Below are 16034 nucleotides of genomic sequence, written 5' to 3' on the forward strand. Positions count from 1 at the left end.
TACGGTGGGCTGGGCACGTCGTAAGAATGCCGGACGACGACCCAGTGAAAATTATTCTTGAAAGCGCAGCGGGCCATGTGGATCAACCAAGTAGAAGGCGACATGCGGACCCTTCGGAGACTACGTGGCCATGGATCGAGTAGAGTGGAGACGACTTCTTCGAACAGCAGAGGACATCAAGGCCTTAGCCTGATTGTTAAGGTAAGTATTTTTTTTTAATATTTTATTTATCCAGGCTCATTTGATGTAGCTTTGTGGAGCCGATATTCATTGTTTAGATAACAAAATGACTTAAAACTAACGTTAGTAAAGCGGGGCCGTTTACTCGTGGCTATCTCGAGGTTAGGGGTAACAAATTGTAACAAATAGATGGCTGGTAAGGTAAGTATAAATATGTAAATTTTTGTTACTTTTTTGTACTAAACTTACTGTTTAGTTAACAACATAACCTATTCAAACCTTGCTACCACATAATTTCTATTCAAAACAGTCTAGACATGAACTCTGCATGAGAAAGATAACCAAATTAGCTCTCAATTATTTTAAAATAGTCTTAATGCTTAACGGGCCGTGCTTACCACGAGTTCCCCTGCACCTCTTCGCATGTAAAATCTATTTTTCGTGATGTTCTTATAGATTCGAATAAAAGTTGATGAATATTAATAACCGAAAAATTGATAAGGTTTGAAACGGGAAAACCGGGGAAAAGTCGCGAATTCCAAAATTAAAATTTAGTACCCATCCTGGTGCAGCTTCGATGGAGACGCCTGGTCAATTATGTACAAATTAGAATTTTCTCATTCTGTGTTTAAAACAGCTCCGTGCCCGGCATTTCTTAAATCTACAATTACAAATATTTGCATATTTCCACTGAACTTCCAGTCAACTCAAAACCTCTCTGGATCTAAAAGAGACCACCATCTGGGAATCGAAAGCGAAATCAATCGAAGATGTGTCGCCCTTCACCTCGCCAACGCCCGGCGGGGACTCGGCAGCATTCCGTCGCAAACGGCGCCGCTGCTTTCCGGACAATCCGATCGACTTTTGCAACATTGACGAGTACAACCAGTGGCGCCTGGAGGACATTGCCCGCGCCGGTAAACTACTGAAAAAGCCTCCCCTCGAAGTATCGTTTGACGATGAGTTTGAAATGCGGAAAGTTTTCTCCATGATCTACGACGTTTTCCGATGTAAGTACTATTTATGTAGCGTTCTCATACTTACTGGCTGCACCAATCAATGGCCCGATTATTCAAAATTGGAAATTACCCTCGCTTTGTTAGTTCGATTCCAATCGACCACACTCAATGCCACCATAGGCACAAAACCATCGAAGGCATTTCAATTGTCAACAGATTCCCCATATCATGATTTTATGTGCGCATGTTGGTTATTTCCCAACGTCACGATAGGTAACCGGAATCAATTGGAAGCCATGATTTATAGCTCGACTCCCTCGGGATTGTGCCCCGACCAAAAGCGAACGTAAAATTTTGCATTTCCATACCCAATCGCTCTACAACAGTTTCTACGTAACGTTAACCTTTGAACTATATAAATAGAACCGTGTAACTTCTTCTATAAATTGGAAATTGCCCACTCGGTTCTGCCGCTCACCCCCACGCTGTTTCCCATTCCGTCAATCAAAATATCACGTATCAAGTTTTAGTCAGTCTGAGGTATTTTCACCTGCTCGTAAAATACAGCTAGAGGTACCTACCTTCAGGGTTCATCCTCAGGCACCTGTTGAGTTCCAAGCGCAGCCAGGCAGAGGCATCAGGTGAAAGGAGCTATTCAACAGTAGAACTAAAGGGAATGCGATTTTCAAGTTCACCAGTCGCATCCTGTCGATAGGAATCAAGCCTCCTTGGATGTAAGAGAAGGTCCAAATTAAAATACAAAGCACGATAAAGAAAGGTTAAAGGTGGAAAGTTTGGTAAGATATGCAAATTTTGATAGCCGCAGTGTTTTACCTACCGCTAGGCTGCCGTTAAAACATAACTGTCCCAATCCCAATGTCTATGCAATCCTTATGGATCGTGGGACTCTTATGCGTATAACGGTAGTGCAAGTTGGAGGTTACTGCATTCTACGACATGATGGGAAATTGGAAACAAGCATTCAGTCGGTTGTGCAGCACGTGGCATGAGTCTGAGTCTAAGTAATTGATTGGGCACATGCAATGCGCTTCGCGATACAGTTTGATAGTTATGAATGAATATGTAGGCTTTTGTGGATTTTCAAATCTTATGCCATTGCTGCAACAGAATTCCAGAATAAACTGTAACTGTACACTCAAACATCTTTGTTTGCCTTTCTTTTAATTTCAGTCAAATTAGTGTTGCAACAAGCTTTGAAAAACATTCACTTCTACGAAAGCTATCCACAGGTAAGTTTAATTCTTTGAGATTCTTATTTTATAAACCTTATTGTATATACCAAGTGTCCGATCACGGACACTGGAGATGGTGTGGCAATCCTCGGCTCGGAGGATTCCAGCTGATTTGGCCAATTCCCCCTGTGGGAATGCCAACAGGAACACAACGAAAAGCTCGACTGAAATTCAATTCAACTCATAGCCCTGAAAAGGACTGTTTTGGCTTCGGCTTGTCCAAAGAGGAAAAACGAGAATGAATTAAAACTTTCAACTGCGCTATATTTCGGTGTTTGCTTTACAAAGCTTGTGGACTGTATGATAGCGACGCGCAAAATGCGTTGCTTTAAATGTGTTTGGCTTTCTTCTTCTTGATGTTGCATTCATTCATTTCTCCTTCATTCATAACCAATCAGCACTCGCTGCACGCTCGTTGGTTTGTGGTCGGTCGGTCGCTCGTCGCTCGGTCGGTGCTGCTGCTTGCATGCTCGTGCCAAGCCAGCGGCAGCGTAAGGAAATGATCAAAGCTTGTTTTCAGGGTCTTGATACAAATTACACATGTAGCACATTAGGGTTAGTTTCGGAAACCGATTACCCGCGGTCGCCTCGGGGTTAGTAGAGTTTTAAAGGATTGGGTAAGTGGTTAGGGCGATTACACAAAACAACTACTACTTCTACTTCTACAACACATTACGTTCGCTTCAATCGCGAACATTCTCCCCCCGGGCAAAGAGGAACTTGATGAACAACAGAGGGCTGGGTTGAATCAAAGGGTAAAGGGGCCAACTTCGAGATTGGGCGGCGGAAAATACCATGAGAGGTTTGGAGCAACCTCGGATTGGATCGGAAACATGTAACACAAGACCGGATGATTTTCCTGACAACAGAACGAGCATTCAGAAGCCAGAATCTCTGGCGGACCAACGAAACGAGACCAGACGGACCAATGTGCAACATTTCGCAGTGCATTGCTCTTAGCAACGATTCGACAATTGGGTTTTTGTCAGGGAGTACGGCTTGGTGCCTTGAACCATATGGCAAACATGAATGCTTCAGTCTTCCACCCACTCTCAACACACCATCATTCATAATAACATTCAGACTACTGAGTCGACGCAAAGGTTCACCTGATTCAAGCCGACGAATTTCGTCAGAAAATGCAACTCCTTGAATATACTTAACAATCAAATTCAATGACTCTTTCAACTCTCGCACAGTTAGGTATTCCGAAGTGATGCGTTCCGATTTGGGAGACCTTGCATTTACAACAAATCTCCTGACATATCCAATCACTCGCTGAAGCTTTCGAAATGAACTAAAGGCAGTCATAACTGGGAGGGTTTCAGGAACAAGAACGGCAGTAGACGCGGTTACTGGTTTCAATTCCGGTAGTTTATCATCGGGAAGAGGATTAAGCTCATCAATCTGATAGCTATGACTTCGCAGAAACGGAGGTCCGTTCCACCAAAGTTCGTTCGAGGCAAGGAGTTGGGAGGGTTGACCACGACTGACAACATCAGCTGGGTTTTCGGACGACTTGATGTAATTCCAATTAGCATCAACAGAATGATCAACAATTTCTGCAACTCGATTGCGATCAAAAACATCAAGTTGAGATAGAGGCTTTTTTAACCATGAAAGAACGATCTGACTATCCGACCAATAATGGATTGAGTGGAAGTTCATCTTAATTGCCGGAAGAACCTTCATGGCCAATCTGATTAGCAACAATGCAGCACACAGTTCGGATCGGGGAATCGTCAATCCTTTGATTGGAATGACCTTCGACTTACTACAGACAAGAGATACCTTTACCCCATCATGGGTTACGGTTCGGATATAAAGACATGCTCCATACGCATAGGCAGAAGCGTCGGCAAAGCCATGAACTTCAACATAAACATCATCAGGGGCACACATATACCGGGGAATTCTTATTTGGTGGATGTGATTTAGAGAATCACGAAATATGGTCCAATTTTGCATCAACTGACCATCCAAAACATCATCCCAATTCAGCTTACTCATCCAGATTTGCTGCATTATCACCTTAGCAACTATTATTACAGGTGACACAAGACCAAGGGGATCAAATAGTTTAGAGATCTGCGAGAGAACATTCCGTTTTGTAGGAGGAGAGTTGGAAAGACTTGGTAGCTCCACGTGGAATCGGTATACATCCTCAGTCGGATCCCAAAGAAGTCCAAGTGTCTTGATGGCCTGGTTAATATTCGCATCTTCAAAAGACAAGAACCTTTCCCTTTCTTCTTCTGGAACTGACTCCAAAATCGCTGAGTCATTCGCACACCACTTATGAATGGGAAATCCCCCTTTTCGGAGCAGCTCCGTGAGCTCGAGACGACATTGGATGGCCCCTTCTATGGTTTCAGACCCAGACAGAACATCATCAACATAAAAATCTTCAAGAACGATCTTGGCTGCAATCGGAAATTGATCACCATCATCAATAGCAAGCTGCTGAAGTGCCCTTGTGGCTAAGAATGGCGCAGAAGATGTACCATAGGTTACTGTCGTTAATTCCAAAACTTGTAAGGGATCATTTGGATTTTCTCTCCAGAAAATTCGAAGCAACGAAGTGTGGATTCTGGCAAGTGCTATTTGCCGGTACATTTTACTAACGTCAGCAGAGAAGGCGAACCGATGCTTACGAAAACGCAGGTTGATCGAGAGGATATCATCTTGGACCACTGGTCCGATCATCAAAGCATCATTCAGGGAAGGTCCATTACCCTTCGATGAAGCATCAAACACAACTCTGAGCTTCGTTGAAGAGCTCGTAGGCTTCAAAACCGCATGGTGAGGGACATAATACTTCAAAAGCTTTGGAGGATCTTGAGACTCATCAATCTGAATACAGTGACCGAGGGATTTGTACTCATTGATGAACTCTGCATATTGTTTTTTCAGCTCAGGGTTTTTCAGGAACCGTTGTTCCAGCATGAAGAATCGACGAAGAGCAATCGAACGATTGTCTTCTACCCGATGAATAGAATCTTTCAGGGGCAATTGAACAATGTAACGACCATTCTGGTCGCGATGGGTTGTGGAGCAGAAAATTTCTTCGCACAACTGTTCTTCATTGGTGAGAGGATTACATGAATCCACGGATTCAATCGACCAAAAACTTTCCATAGAATCAGCAAGACTTTGCAGACCCACAGAGTAACAATGTTGTGCAACATGAGACTCTTCGATAGAACCAGCAACAACCCATCCAAGCCGAGTTTCTTGGAGGATTGGAAGTTCATCAGCCATCTTGACTTGACCTGGCAGCAATAATTTGAAAAACAACTGAATTCCAATCAGCAAGTCAATTTCACCAGGAATATGAAATTCAGGATCTGCAAGTGGAAGATTCGGAGGGATGTTCCACTTCCTTATATCAAATGGAACAGATGGCATAGGGCCAGTAACTTTGTCAGCAACAAGACACTCAAGTTGCGCAGCATAGTTAGAATTACAAGAACGTATCTCAATTCTAACCATCTCAGATAGCGTTGAACGCTGACCATTTGCTCCGACTACCTCAACGTTAGTGGAGAAACGGGGTAGATTCAAATACTTAACCAGACTACGAGAAGTAAGGTGAGCCTGGGAACCACAATCCAAAAATGCTCGACAGTATTTCAGATTTCCATCCGAATCCTTAATCTGAACCCTAGCGGTCATCAACAAACTATGACTATGACTCAGACGTGGGGGTTGCTTCAGTGAACGTGAGACTGCACTATTGGACTGGGATTCCTTGGGAACAGATTGATATTGCACATTTGGGACATTCGATTTCAAGACAGACTGCGAAACATCAGGAAAAGGTTGAGACTTCGAAATTGACGGTGAAACCTCAGAAACAGACTGGGATTCAGCGTTCGAGACATTGGATTTCGAGGTAGACTGGAAAACCGGTTTATCCCTATGCAGAAGGGTATGGTGTCTACCCTTGCATTTAGAACACGTATATGACGATGTACACGAATTACTTAAATGACCCACTTTCAAACAATTAAAACAAGCTTTGATCTCTCTTACCTTGGCTTGGCGTTGCACGACGGTCATCGCTCGGAAGATCTCGCACTTGAAGTTCGGGTGGGCTCCAGTTCCACACACGTCACAGGACTCCTTTCCGGTGACAGCAAAAGCTTTGGTAGAGATGCTCTTCACTTGATTCTTGCTTGGTACAGATGGCTTCGTAACGGGCGGCTTCACGATCGCATCCTCGCACCGCTCCAGGATTGCGCAGCGCTTCTTTAGGAACTCCATCGTGTCCTTGTACGTGGGAATTTGCTTGTGGGGAACGGTTGATTCCCATTCCATCCGGGTTTTGGCATCCAGAGCTGTTGCCAAGAGGTTGACAACGAAACGCTCCGACATACCGTTCATCACTTCCTCCATGAGCTTCAATCCATCGATGTGTCGGGATACTTCGTCGACTAATTCCCGAAGATCCTTGGCACTTGTTTGGTTCATTTTCTTCAGGCTAAGCAGCCCCAGGATGTGTGTGTCTACGATGAGCCGCTTGTTTTCAAAACGTTCTTCCAGCAGCTCCGGCATAATTATTCTCGTTCAAGGTGCAGACGTCGATGATTCCAGCGGCATTACCAATCAACGCTTTATCAAGGTGGTAAAGTTTGATGGCGTCGTAATCGGTGGATGTTCTCATGACGTCGAGAAACATGGCCTTGAAACGTGGCCAGTTCTCGGGTTTCCCATCGAAGGTGGGAATGGGAGCCTTGAGTGGTTGCTGCTGTACGATGCGAGGAATCCCTTCTCGCTGGGACGATGGCATCGGACGAGGTTGCGGCTCGGTCATCGACTGGATTAATGTTTCGACCAACATGCAAGCCTCGTTGTGTTGGTCTTCGAATAGGATGTACGTTTCATCCTGGTCCACTAGTTTTTCGGCGGGAGTCAAAGCGACGATTTGCCGATGAATATCACAATACTCCTGGTAGTGCGTTTCCAAATTGCGTGTGAAGACTTTCAGCTGCACCATACTCAATTGCCTTGCTCCAGATCCAGATGCTTCTTCAACGGCCTTCCGGATCCTCGTCACTTTGGCCTTCGCTTGCCCACGAAGGTGAACAAGAGTCTTCACTTCAGCCATCTTCTCCTTTTCGGTCTTCACAGGTGTGTGTTGAATTGGCATCAAGCACAGCGATCACCTGCACAACGGTAGGCAGAAACGGACAGGAATAAACACGTTCCACCACTTGCGCACGACGTAAAACGTTCGCGTACGTTTTGTTTTGCACACGCGACGACGAACAGGTTCGATTTCACTCGCGACTGTACTTTCGAAGAAAATCGCGGTTTTCCTTTTAGCCAAGCCACAAGAAAATTCTAAAACAAAACTCTGCGAGCTTTTCGTGAGGTAGCAGGAAATCCGATCGGCTGATCACAGCGACGAAAGGCAGGAACTTTTCGACAATCGTCAGATTGTCGAAACGCTGTTGCGGTTGCAACAGAAACGGATGGGATCACACGGATCCGGTTCGGCAGGACCAAAAATGTCCGATCACGGACACTGGAGATGGTGTGGCAATCCTCGGCTCGGAGGATTCCAGCTGATTTGGCCAATTCCCCCTGTGGGAATGCCAACAGGAACACAACGAAAAGCTCGACTGAAATTCAATTCAACTCATAGCCCTGAAAAGGACTGTTTTGGCTTCGGCTTGTCCAAAGAGGAAAAACGAGAATGAATTAAAACTTTCAACTGCGCTATATTTCGGTGTTTGCTTTACAAAGCTTGTGGACTGTATGATAGCGACGCGCAAAATGCGTTGCTTTAAATGTGTTTGGCTTTCTTCTTCTTGATGTTGCATTCATTCATTTCTCCTTCATTCATAACCAATCAGCACTCGCTGCACGCTCGTTGGTTTGTGGTCGGTCGGTCGCTCGTCGCTCGGTCGGTGCTGCTGCTTGCATGCTCGTGCCAAGCCAGCGGCAGCGTAAGGAAATGATCAAAGCTTGTTTTCAGGGTCTTGATACAAATTACACATGTAGCACATTAGGGTTAGTTTCGGAAACCGATTACCCGCGGTCGCCTCGGGGTTAGTAGAGTTTTAAAGGATTGGGTAAGTGGTTAGGGCGATTACACAAAACAACTACTACTTCTACTTCTACAACACATTACGTTCGCTTCAATCGCGAACACCAAGTGTAGGGTAAAATGGGTCGGATAGAATATTTTGTAAGGCGATATTATAAGGAAGCCTTAGCATGAAACTTCAAAAGCACAAATGTCAGCATCCACAAAACATGCAAATATGAAATAGCTACTCCTACGTTGCTGTGCTACAACATACACAGAGTAGCAGCTTCATTACTGTATGTATTGTGGAAGCTGACATTTGGGCTTTTGAAGATTCACGCTAATGAGGTGTTTACATCTGTACAGATTTGCTAGCACTAGTGTACTAGTCAACTAGCATGAATTTCAGTTGCTCCTGAAATCTCATGCTGGTGGACGCTGATGCCCTGTTTGCATTATGCTGGTGAGCTGCTTTACTAGCAGCTGGCTCATTAGCGCTAGTGAAATAGCATAAGTCTAAACACCCCATAAGACTTCCTCAACATCAAAATCATCAGGCTAAATGCAACCCTAAAGATGGATTGCTTTTTCAAACACGCGCACTATGGTCAAAAACGCAAAATTTCACGACAAAAATCGATATCTCGAAAAATATGCACTTTAGGGGTTTGATGTCTTAGGAAGAGTGTGTCTACAAAATAAGATCTTCCTTTTGGCGTAGGTGGTGACTTTCGTAAATCGTAACTTTTTATGTATGTTTTAGGGGAATACTTGCTTCTACAAAGTCAAAGATAATTTAATGTCAAGCAACTTTGCCGAAAACATCAATATTCTATCTTATCAACACATAATTCTATGAACGTTTTTTTCTAAATTCAGATAGGGTGGTTCTGAAACAAAAAAAAAACTGTTTGTTTGTTCTAACTTTTTTCTTTCTGTTTTATTCTGAGAGCGATCTTCAAAGAACTTCAGGATCATGAGTTCGCATCTCTAATCTAATCTAATCTAACACCAACACAGCCAGTTCTTGAAATCATCCTGGAAAATGATGGATATACCTCCATAATTTTTCTTGTCTATTTGATATATGTTTCATCTCGAAGATGCGTCACATATATCAAAACGGCCAGGCCTACTGTGCAGCATTTAAGGGGCAAGATGATTCAGAAAACATTGGGCCTGTTTAGATCGAAGATTTAAACACGATGCTTCAGAATCCAATAAATGGATGAAACGTGGACATCTCGTACCGTACGTTCCGATTTTGGTAATTATATGATTGGTTGGTTGTTGGAAGCATCAAAGCTAGAAAGGTTAAGTGATGCTCCATTTTCTTCTGACGGTTGGGACATGAGCACTAACTCTTGTGCTAGCCTTTTATGGCTTATGGCTATAGCGCCATTACTCGCTTTCTGAAAAGAGAAGAGGGAAAGGAAAAGGAGAAGGACAAAGGGGACAAAGGGAAAAAGGGTTATGGGTAATATTTTTGATTTGAAATATACAATATGGAAATGCATAACGGCACATAACAAGCACTAACATTTAATCCTTGATTACTAGAAAATCCTGATTCCCTAGTTTGAAGTTATCACGACTAGGGTTCGGTGGTAGATCTTATACCAGTAACGCACCACAAAAAGGTGATGTCCCAATGTTACTGGTTTGAAAAGATAAAAATTTACAAAATGGAACGAACTCACCAAGTTTAGCCAATTGAACCTGAATGCTGCCTGACATGTGTTGATATAGAAGTAGAAGTCCAAATTGTAGACGAAGCTTGACGAAGATCAACATGAACTAGTCCGGTTTATGGTAGTTGCGCGGTATGTCCGTCGATTTGAGATAAACAAATGATGTATGTAGTCGATTTTTGATCGTGGCCAATAGTCAGATTCAACGCTGTGACTCAACGAATGATGGGACGCCTCGTGAAGGTTCTACTTGGCTTCGGAACAGCTTCTCAGCAGCAAATAATTGGCAAGAGTAAGACTTTTCGTGGCCAATAGTCAAGTTTTCAACGCTGCGACTCAACGAATGATGGAACTAATGATGGGACGCCTCGTGGAGGTTCTACTTGGCTTCGGAACAGCTTCTCAGTGGCAAATAATAGGGATTGAGGAACTAGAAATTGTCTCCTGGGCCTGGGTTTGGCCAGATCAGCAACCGATTATAGATAAAAAAAAACTCCACGGAAAAAAACAAACGTCAGGTTCGATCACACGCACAGCCTACTCCTCTCTCTCAAACATTTATAAGATTAAGTAGCTTGAAGTTCAATAATACTTGATCATAGCTAGGGAAAATGTTTTATTTTTTTCTCCTTCGTGTCCCTCCTTAGTCTTATGTAAGTAGGTTTACTCATTGATTCCTCCAACAATAATCTCAAAGCTCAATCGAGATTTCAATACACGCCAATACGATTTGAACTGTCACCGTGTCCTCCTTTCGGATCTGCAAAACTATCTGGCAGGAATGAACTCAACTACTGCGGGTTCCGGACAGCGAGGCAATGTTGATCTCTCTACGGCGGTCAATTCCGAATCCCTTTCGTCGGTTGTTGTAGATCGGTTGCAGGATACCCTGCACTAATAAAATAAAATTCAATGCTAATTTTTATGTGTCCTACATATGAATTTTTGCAATGTGATAAACAAATGATATGTATGTGTCGGACACATCGTTCTTATGTGTACACATACAATTCATGTGTACACAGCAAAAAATTCTAAATTTTAATAGTGATGTAAACATTCATTCACGTAGACTTGTATTTCATTTCACGCAACCGAGCAACTTGCAAACAATGTTGTTTACAAAGATGGGCTTTTGTATACAATATTTGCTACATTGCATGAAATGTGTCAGAACTTTACATGATATATAATGATGTAAACGTATATGATATGTGACGCTCCATTTATGTGCATCATATTGAACAGAAATTTACACTACTTGTTCGAACTGTGTAATCATACATACTATTCATTTTGCTCATAAATTTCATGTATACTTCTGGAGTGGATTCTGTTTATGTGTGGACACATAAAAATCATGTGGAATCCTACAAGCAAATTCGCCAATAAAAATGTTTCGAATTTTATTAGTGTAGTGGAACATTTACCTACACTCCAAAAATAAATCACATTTCCAATGGAAAACATCCATTAGAACTTGACATAACTTTCATGTGATCTCATAATTGGGAATCGCACTACAAAATCACATGAACCTTATGTGTCCAATGAAATTTATGTGATTTATCATATAAAATTCATGTGATCATATGAATTTTATGTGAATTTCAGATAAAAATCTTTAGTTTTGTTATTGGAAAAATTTCATGTGCGCTCCCAATGGAAACTATATGAAATTTTTTTTCGGTGAAACATCGAAGGCGATGAAAACAAGAAACAACATTTCAAGGAAACCCTATCCTCACCGCAATTCCATAAGTCTACATTGAGCCTGTTGATTTTTTAAAATCTAGTTCGTTTATTTGGAAGGCTTAATCGCATTAGCTTTACGGAGCCGATTATTCATTTTTTTTTTCTTTGATTTGTTTTCTTATTATCTTATCTTTGTAACCGTTTGTTACAAAACATGTTAGATTTTTAATTTGTGCATGGTTGTTAAATGTACCGTCACGTCTCTTAAAGTAATTTGGTGTTGTATTAGTAGGGTTAGTAGTCGTTGTAAAAAAATGTTAATTTGTTAGTAGGATTAATTGTTTTTTAAATTTGAGAATTGTATAAAACCGTACAACAGTACAGTGGGTATGAGTATTCTACCAGTGGGTACAACAACATTCGGGCGAAACTATGAATTCAAAATGGGTGGAAAATAACGTCTCACGTGAAGAGGAATGGGATGGGAAAAGCGCGAAGGAAAACCACCATTCCTCAATTAGTATCTGGCGTTCGTGTGCTTCGGATCGTTAAAACCAAGTGTCCTTAAAGTAATAAAAGTGAGTGGTGAATCGCGGGAATACCTATCTGTTCAATCAGGTAATACGGCTTGGCTAATTAATTACGGATAGCTAACATTAATCGAATGACCATAGCCTAGTACGATAATTAATGAAAATGAACCCCGTTGCCCTCACAGGACCTTTTTTGTGGTACCATTCGGTACAGCGCCATTTTGTGAACCAACCGACTAAGTCGGTCAGGAAGCACAAGAGTCGGATTATTTAGTCCTTAATCCTAACAGTGAAGGACATCATTTCGGTTTGGCATTGCAAGGTCAAAATCGCCGCATTCCTCGGGCCAAGGCGGCTCTAAACGCAAAAGAGGACCCCTCTCAGCAGAGTCACTCCGGCCTTGCCTGGACTCTGGTGATTCTCGTCAACGAGGGTAGACGCCAGGAGACCGCAGATCGCCATCGAGTTAAGTCGATCTGTTGTTCCAACATCACCACCCTGTCAGGCTTGATTCGATCATCGGCGAGCGCTCGCACATCGGCAGAGTAGTCTTCGGCAGAGCAGAATCAACGGCAGCAGTTCAGTACCGTTACGTCAAACCCCCAAAAACCCACTGTACATCCATAAAATTCAATAGAACTATTAGAAATCCAATCCACACCTGCTATAGCTTTTATTAATAAATAATAGTATACACCCTTTGATTACTGTGTCACTTAAACTTTCCATAGCTTTTAGTCAGGTGACAGTACTGCACGTTAGGATCGCGAAGCCTCTCCAGATTACCCAGTAGTAAGCCGACCTTGAGACACAGCTCGAGAGGTTTCTTGCTACTGAGCGTTTTTACCGGGATACAGACAGTAGAGTTACATCTTATCGATTTGGTATGTTCATATGAATTATTCAAAAACAATTTTTCAATCTCATTGGCATATTAAAAGATGAGGGGGGGCTAACTATACCCCCGGCTTCCTCATCCTTGGACAGGGTCGATGAAAGAGTTATATTATTTATAAAAAAAAATAATTTACCAAAAAGCTCATTTTAGAACTTTTTGTTTTGTAGAAGCAAAATTCATAACTAACTGTTACTGTTACTGTTACTAACTGACAAAATTGGGTTATGGTAAAATCACAGACAAACAGACATAACTCTCGCAAGTTGTTCATCGAACAAGCATTTAACGGTCAATTTAAAAGTACCGTAGTTGGTAGTACTGCAACCTGTGGCGCTCCGTAGTCAATTCCCTTGCGTTTGACGTTTACACACTACCGCCATCTGTTCAGCGTACTACCCACCACAGTGTACTCAACAGATGGCGGTAATGTTTTAGCGACGATGTTTTACAGTGAGAAATATTCAATGTGTTATGTCTGTTTGTCTGTGGTAAAATCATAAACAAAAAAGTTAGAATTTTTTGAAAATTTCGGGTTTTCCAAATTTTTTATTTAAGACCATTTTTTTAACAGTGTATATTTTATCCAGAATCGCATCATAATCATGCACAATATTCCTGAAGACAGTGCACAGTGGTCCAGAATGCAGATTTAGGTGGAATGATATGCTTTGAGCCTGAAATTGAAACTTTAGACTAAAAGTCTCTTCTACAAAGTTGTTCCTTATAGTTATGCCCTCATTTTTATGACAATGAATTCTAGGGTGGTCATTAAAATCAAAATCTAACTTATTTGTTTGAACAAATTAAGGTATACATTCTTGGGCAAAGTTATAGCTGACCTAATTTCAAGCAACTTTGTAGAAAACAACTTCTTCAACTTCTTGAATTGAGTTAGGGTGGCTCTAAAAAAAACAGTTGTTTTGCTCTAGTTTTCTTATTTCGAATTTCTCAGCAAAGGTGTTTTCAAATAACTTTTAGATCTTAAGAAGGCGCATATTTTTGATGCACAAAGCTTGTCAATATCTTTCGCCGATCAAGAGTTATTGACGTTTTTATACTAAAAAATGCACTTTTCAAATGTTAATATCTCTGGTTGGGGCAAACAAAAAAAAAGTTTTTCTACGGCATTTGAAAGGGCGTATATTATTCTCAATAATATAAAAAAAATTGGAGGTATGTTATTTTTTAAACTCGTATAAAATCAATTTGAATTTATTCATATTCTTTACTATATTCGGATATTTCTTTTTTATTAGAAGAGATACAGGCAACAAATTTCGCTATAAAACATTCGTTTTAAAAGTCTTTAGAAGATGTTAGTGCTAAAAAACTATTTTTTTCCAGGATCACCCTAGGTCAACTCCGAAAAACTACTCAAAAATGAGAACGTTAAGAGATAGAAAAAAAATTCTTCGACAAAGTTGCTCGCAATAAACTAAGCTACAACTTTTTCAAACAACACATGTTTTTATTTTGTAAAACAAAAAAGTTAGTTTTAAAAATTCCCTGATTTGAGGACCACCCTGACGTTTGCAAACACCAAAAGAAAGGAATTTTTAAGAACAAAAACTTCTTAGAAGACACTAAATGTCCAACTATTGAAACAAATGTACTAGCACATTTTATTTAATTTGTCATTAGAGTGGTCCTATGAAATCCATCTTTTGCCAATAACTTTTTTATTTGAAATTTCTCATGAAAGTCATCTTCTAAAGACTCTTAAAAATTTTGATTTTAATGATAATAGGAAACACCCTAGAATTCATTGTCATAAAAATGAGGGCATAACTATAAGGAACAACTTTGTAGAAGAGACTTTTAGTCTAAAGTTTCAATTTCAGGCTCAAAGCATATCATTTCACCTAAATCTGCATTCTGGACCACTGTGCAGTGGTTCACTCTCTGTCGATATCACACACACACATGCAAACGCAACATGGTGTCCATGTCCATGCAATTTTACGAATTCTTGGATGAAGCGCGAACATAAGCTCACCCAGTCACCACCTTCTTTAGGGTCAATTTGATTCAGCGACGTTTCCCGAAAATGAAAGATTGTCCTTTAATTTGGAAATGCCAATAATTAAAGGCATATTATGACCTTTGTTAATCATAATTTTATAAGCGGTGAAGGTTCCTCCGAAGATCTCCTAATAAAGTGTTGTGCATATTGTAGCCATATTGGAAGTTGACTGATCTGCCACAACTTGCCTTAATTCCTGATATACTTATTGGAAAAGTGTCTAAATTTCCATAAAAATCTTTTATCACTTTTCAAATGTGCATCATAGCTTATACACAATATATGACAAAAATGTGTACATTGATACATTGATAAACTTTGCAGAACATTTTAAAGCAATAAAATGATTGTATTCAGAGTTATTGAAGAAAAACTAACAAACAATGCATCATATCTCGTCAACGTTTAGAGATACGAAATTGCTGTTTTCAGCATAGTTGCTTGTTTTAAAGTGATCTACAACTGTTCGCGATTGAAGCGAACGTAATGTGTTGTAGAAGTAGTAGTAGTAGTTGTTTTGTGTAATCGCCCTAACCACTTACCCAATCCTTTAAAACTCTACTAACCCCGAGGCGACCGCGGGTAATCGGTTTCCGAAACTAACCCTAATGTGCTACATGTGTAATTTGTATCAAGACCCTGAAAACAAGCTTTGATCATTTCCTTACGCTGCCGCTGGCTTGGCACGAGCATGCAAGCAGCAGCACCGACCGAGCGACGAGCGACCGACCGACCACAAACCAACGAGCGTGCAGCGAGTGCTGATTG

General features: G+C 41.2%; 1 protein-coding gene across 1 annotated transcript in view; it reads left to right on the forward strand.

Annotated features, from left to right (window-relative positions):
• LOC135702356 (uncharacterized) overlaps positions 1 to 16034 on the forward strand; it is a 48793-nt gene that overhangs the window by 14932 nt on the left and 17827 nt on the right. The window contains exons 2-3 of the mRNA XM_065223378.1: positions 883 to 1190; positions 2331 to 2389. Coding sequence (XP_065079450.1) covers positions 883 to 1190; positions 2331 to 2389 — 367 coding nt within the window. The remainder of the gene's footprint in view (positions 1 to 882; positions 1191 to 2330; positions 2390 to 16034) is intronic.

This window comes from Ochlerotatus camptorhynchus, unplaced genomic scaffold, assembly GCF_037179485.1.
Source record: "Ochlerotatus camptorhynchus isolate MF236.1 unplaced genomic scaffold, CSIRO-AGI_Acam_v1.1 ptg000192l, whole genome shotgun sequence".
Taxonomy (NCBI): Eukaryota; Metazoa; Arthropoda; class Insecta; order Diptera; family Culicidae; genus Ochlerotatus; species Ochlerotatus camptorhynchus.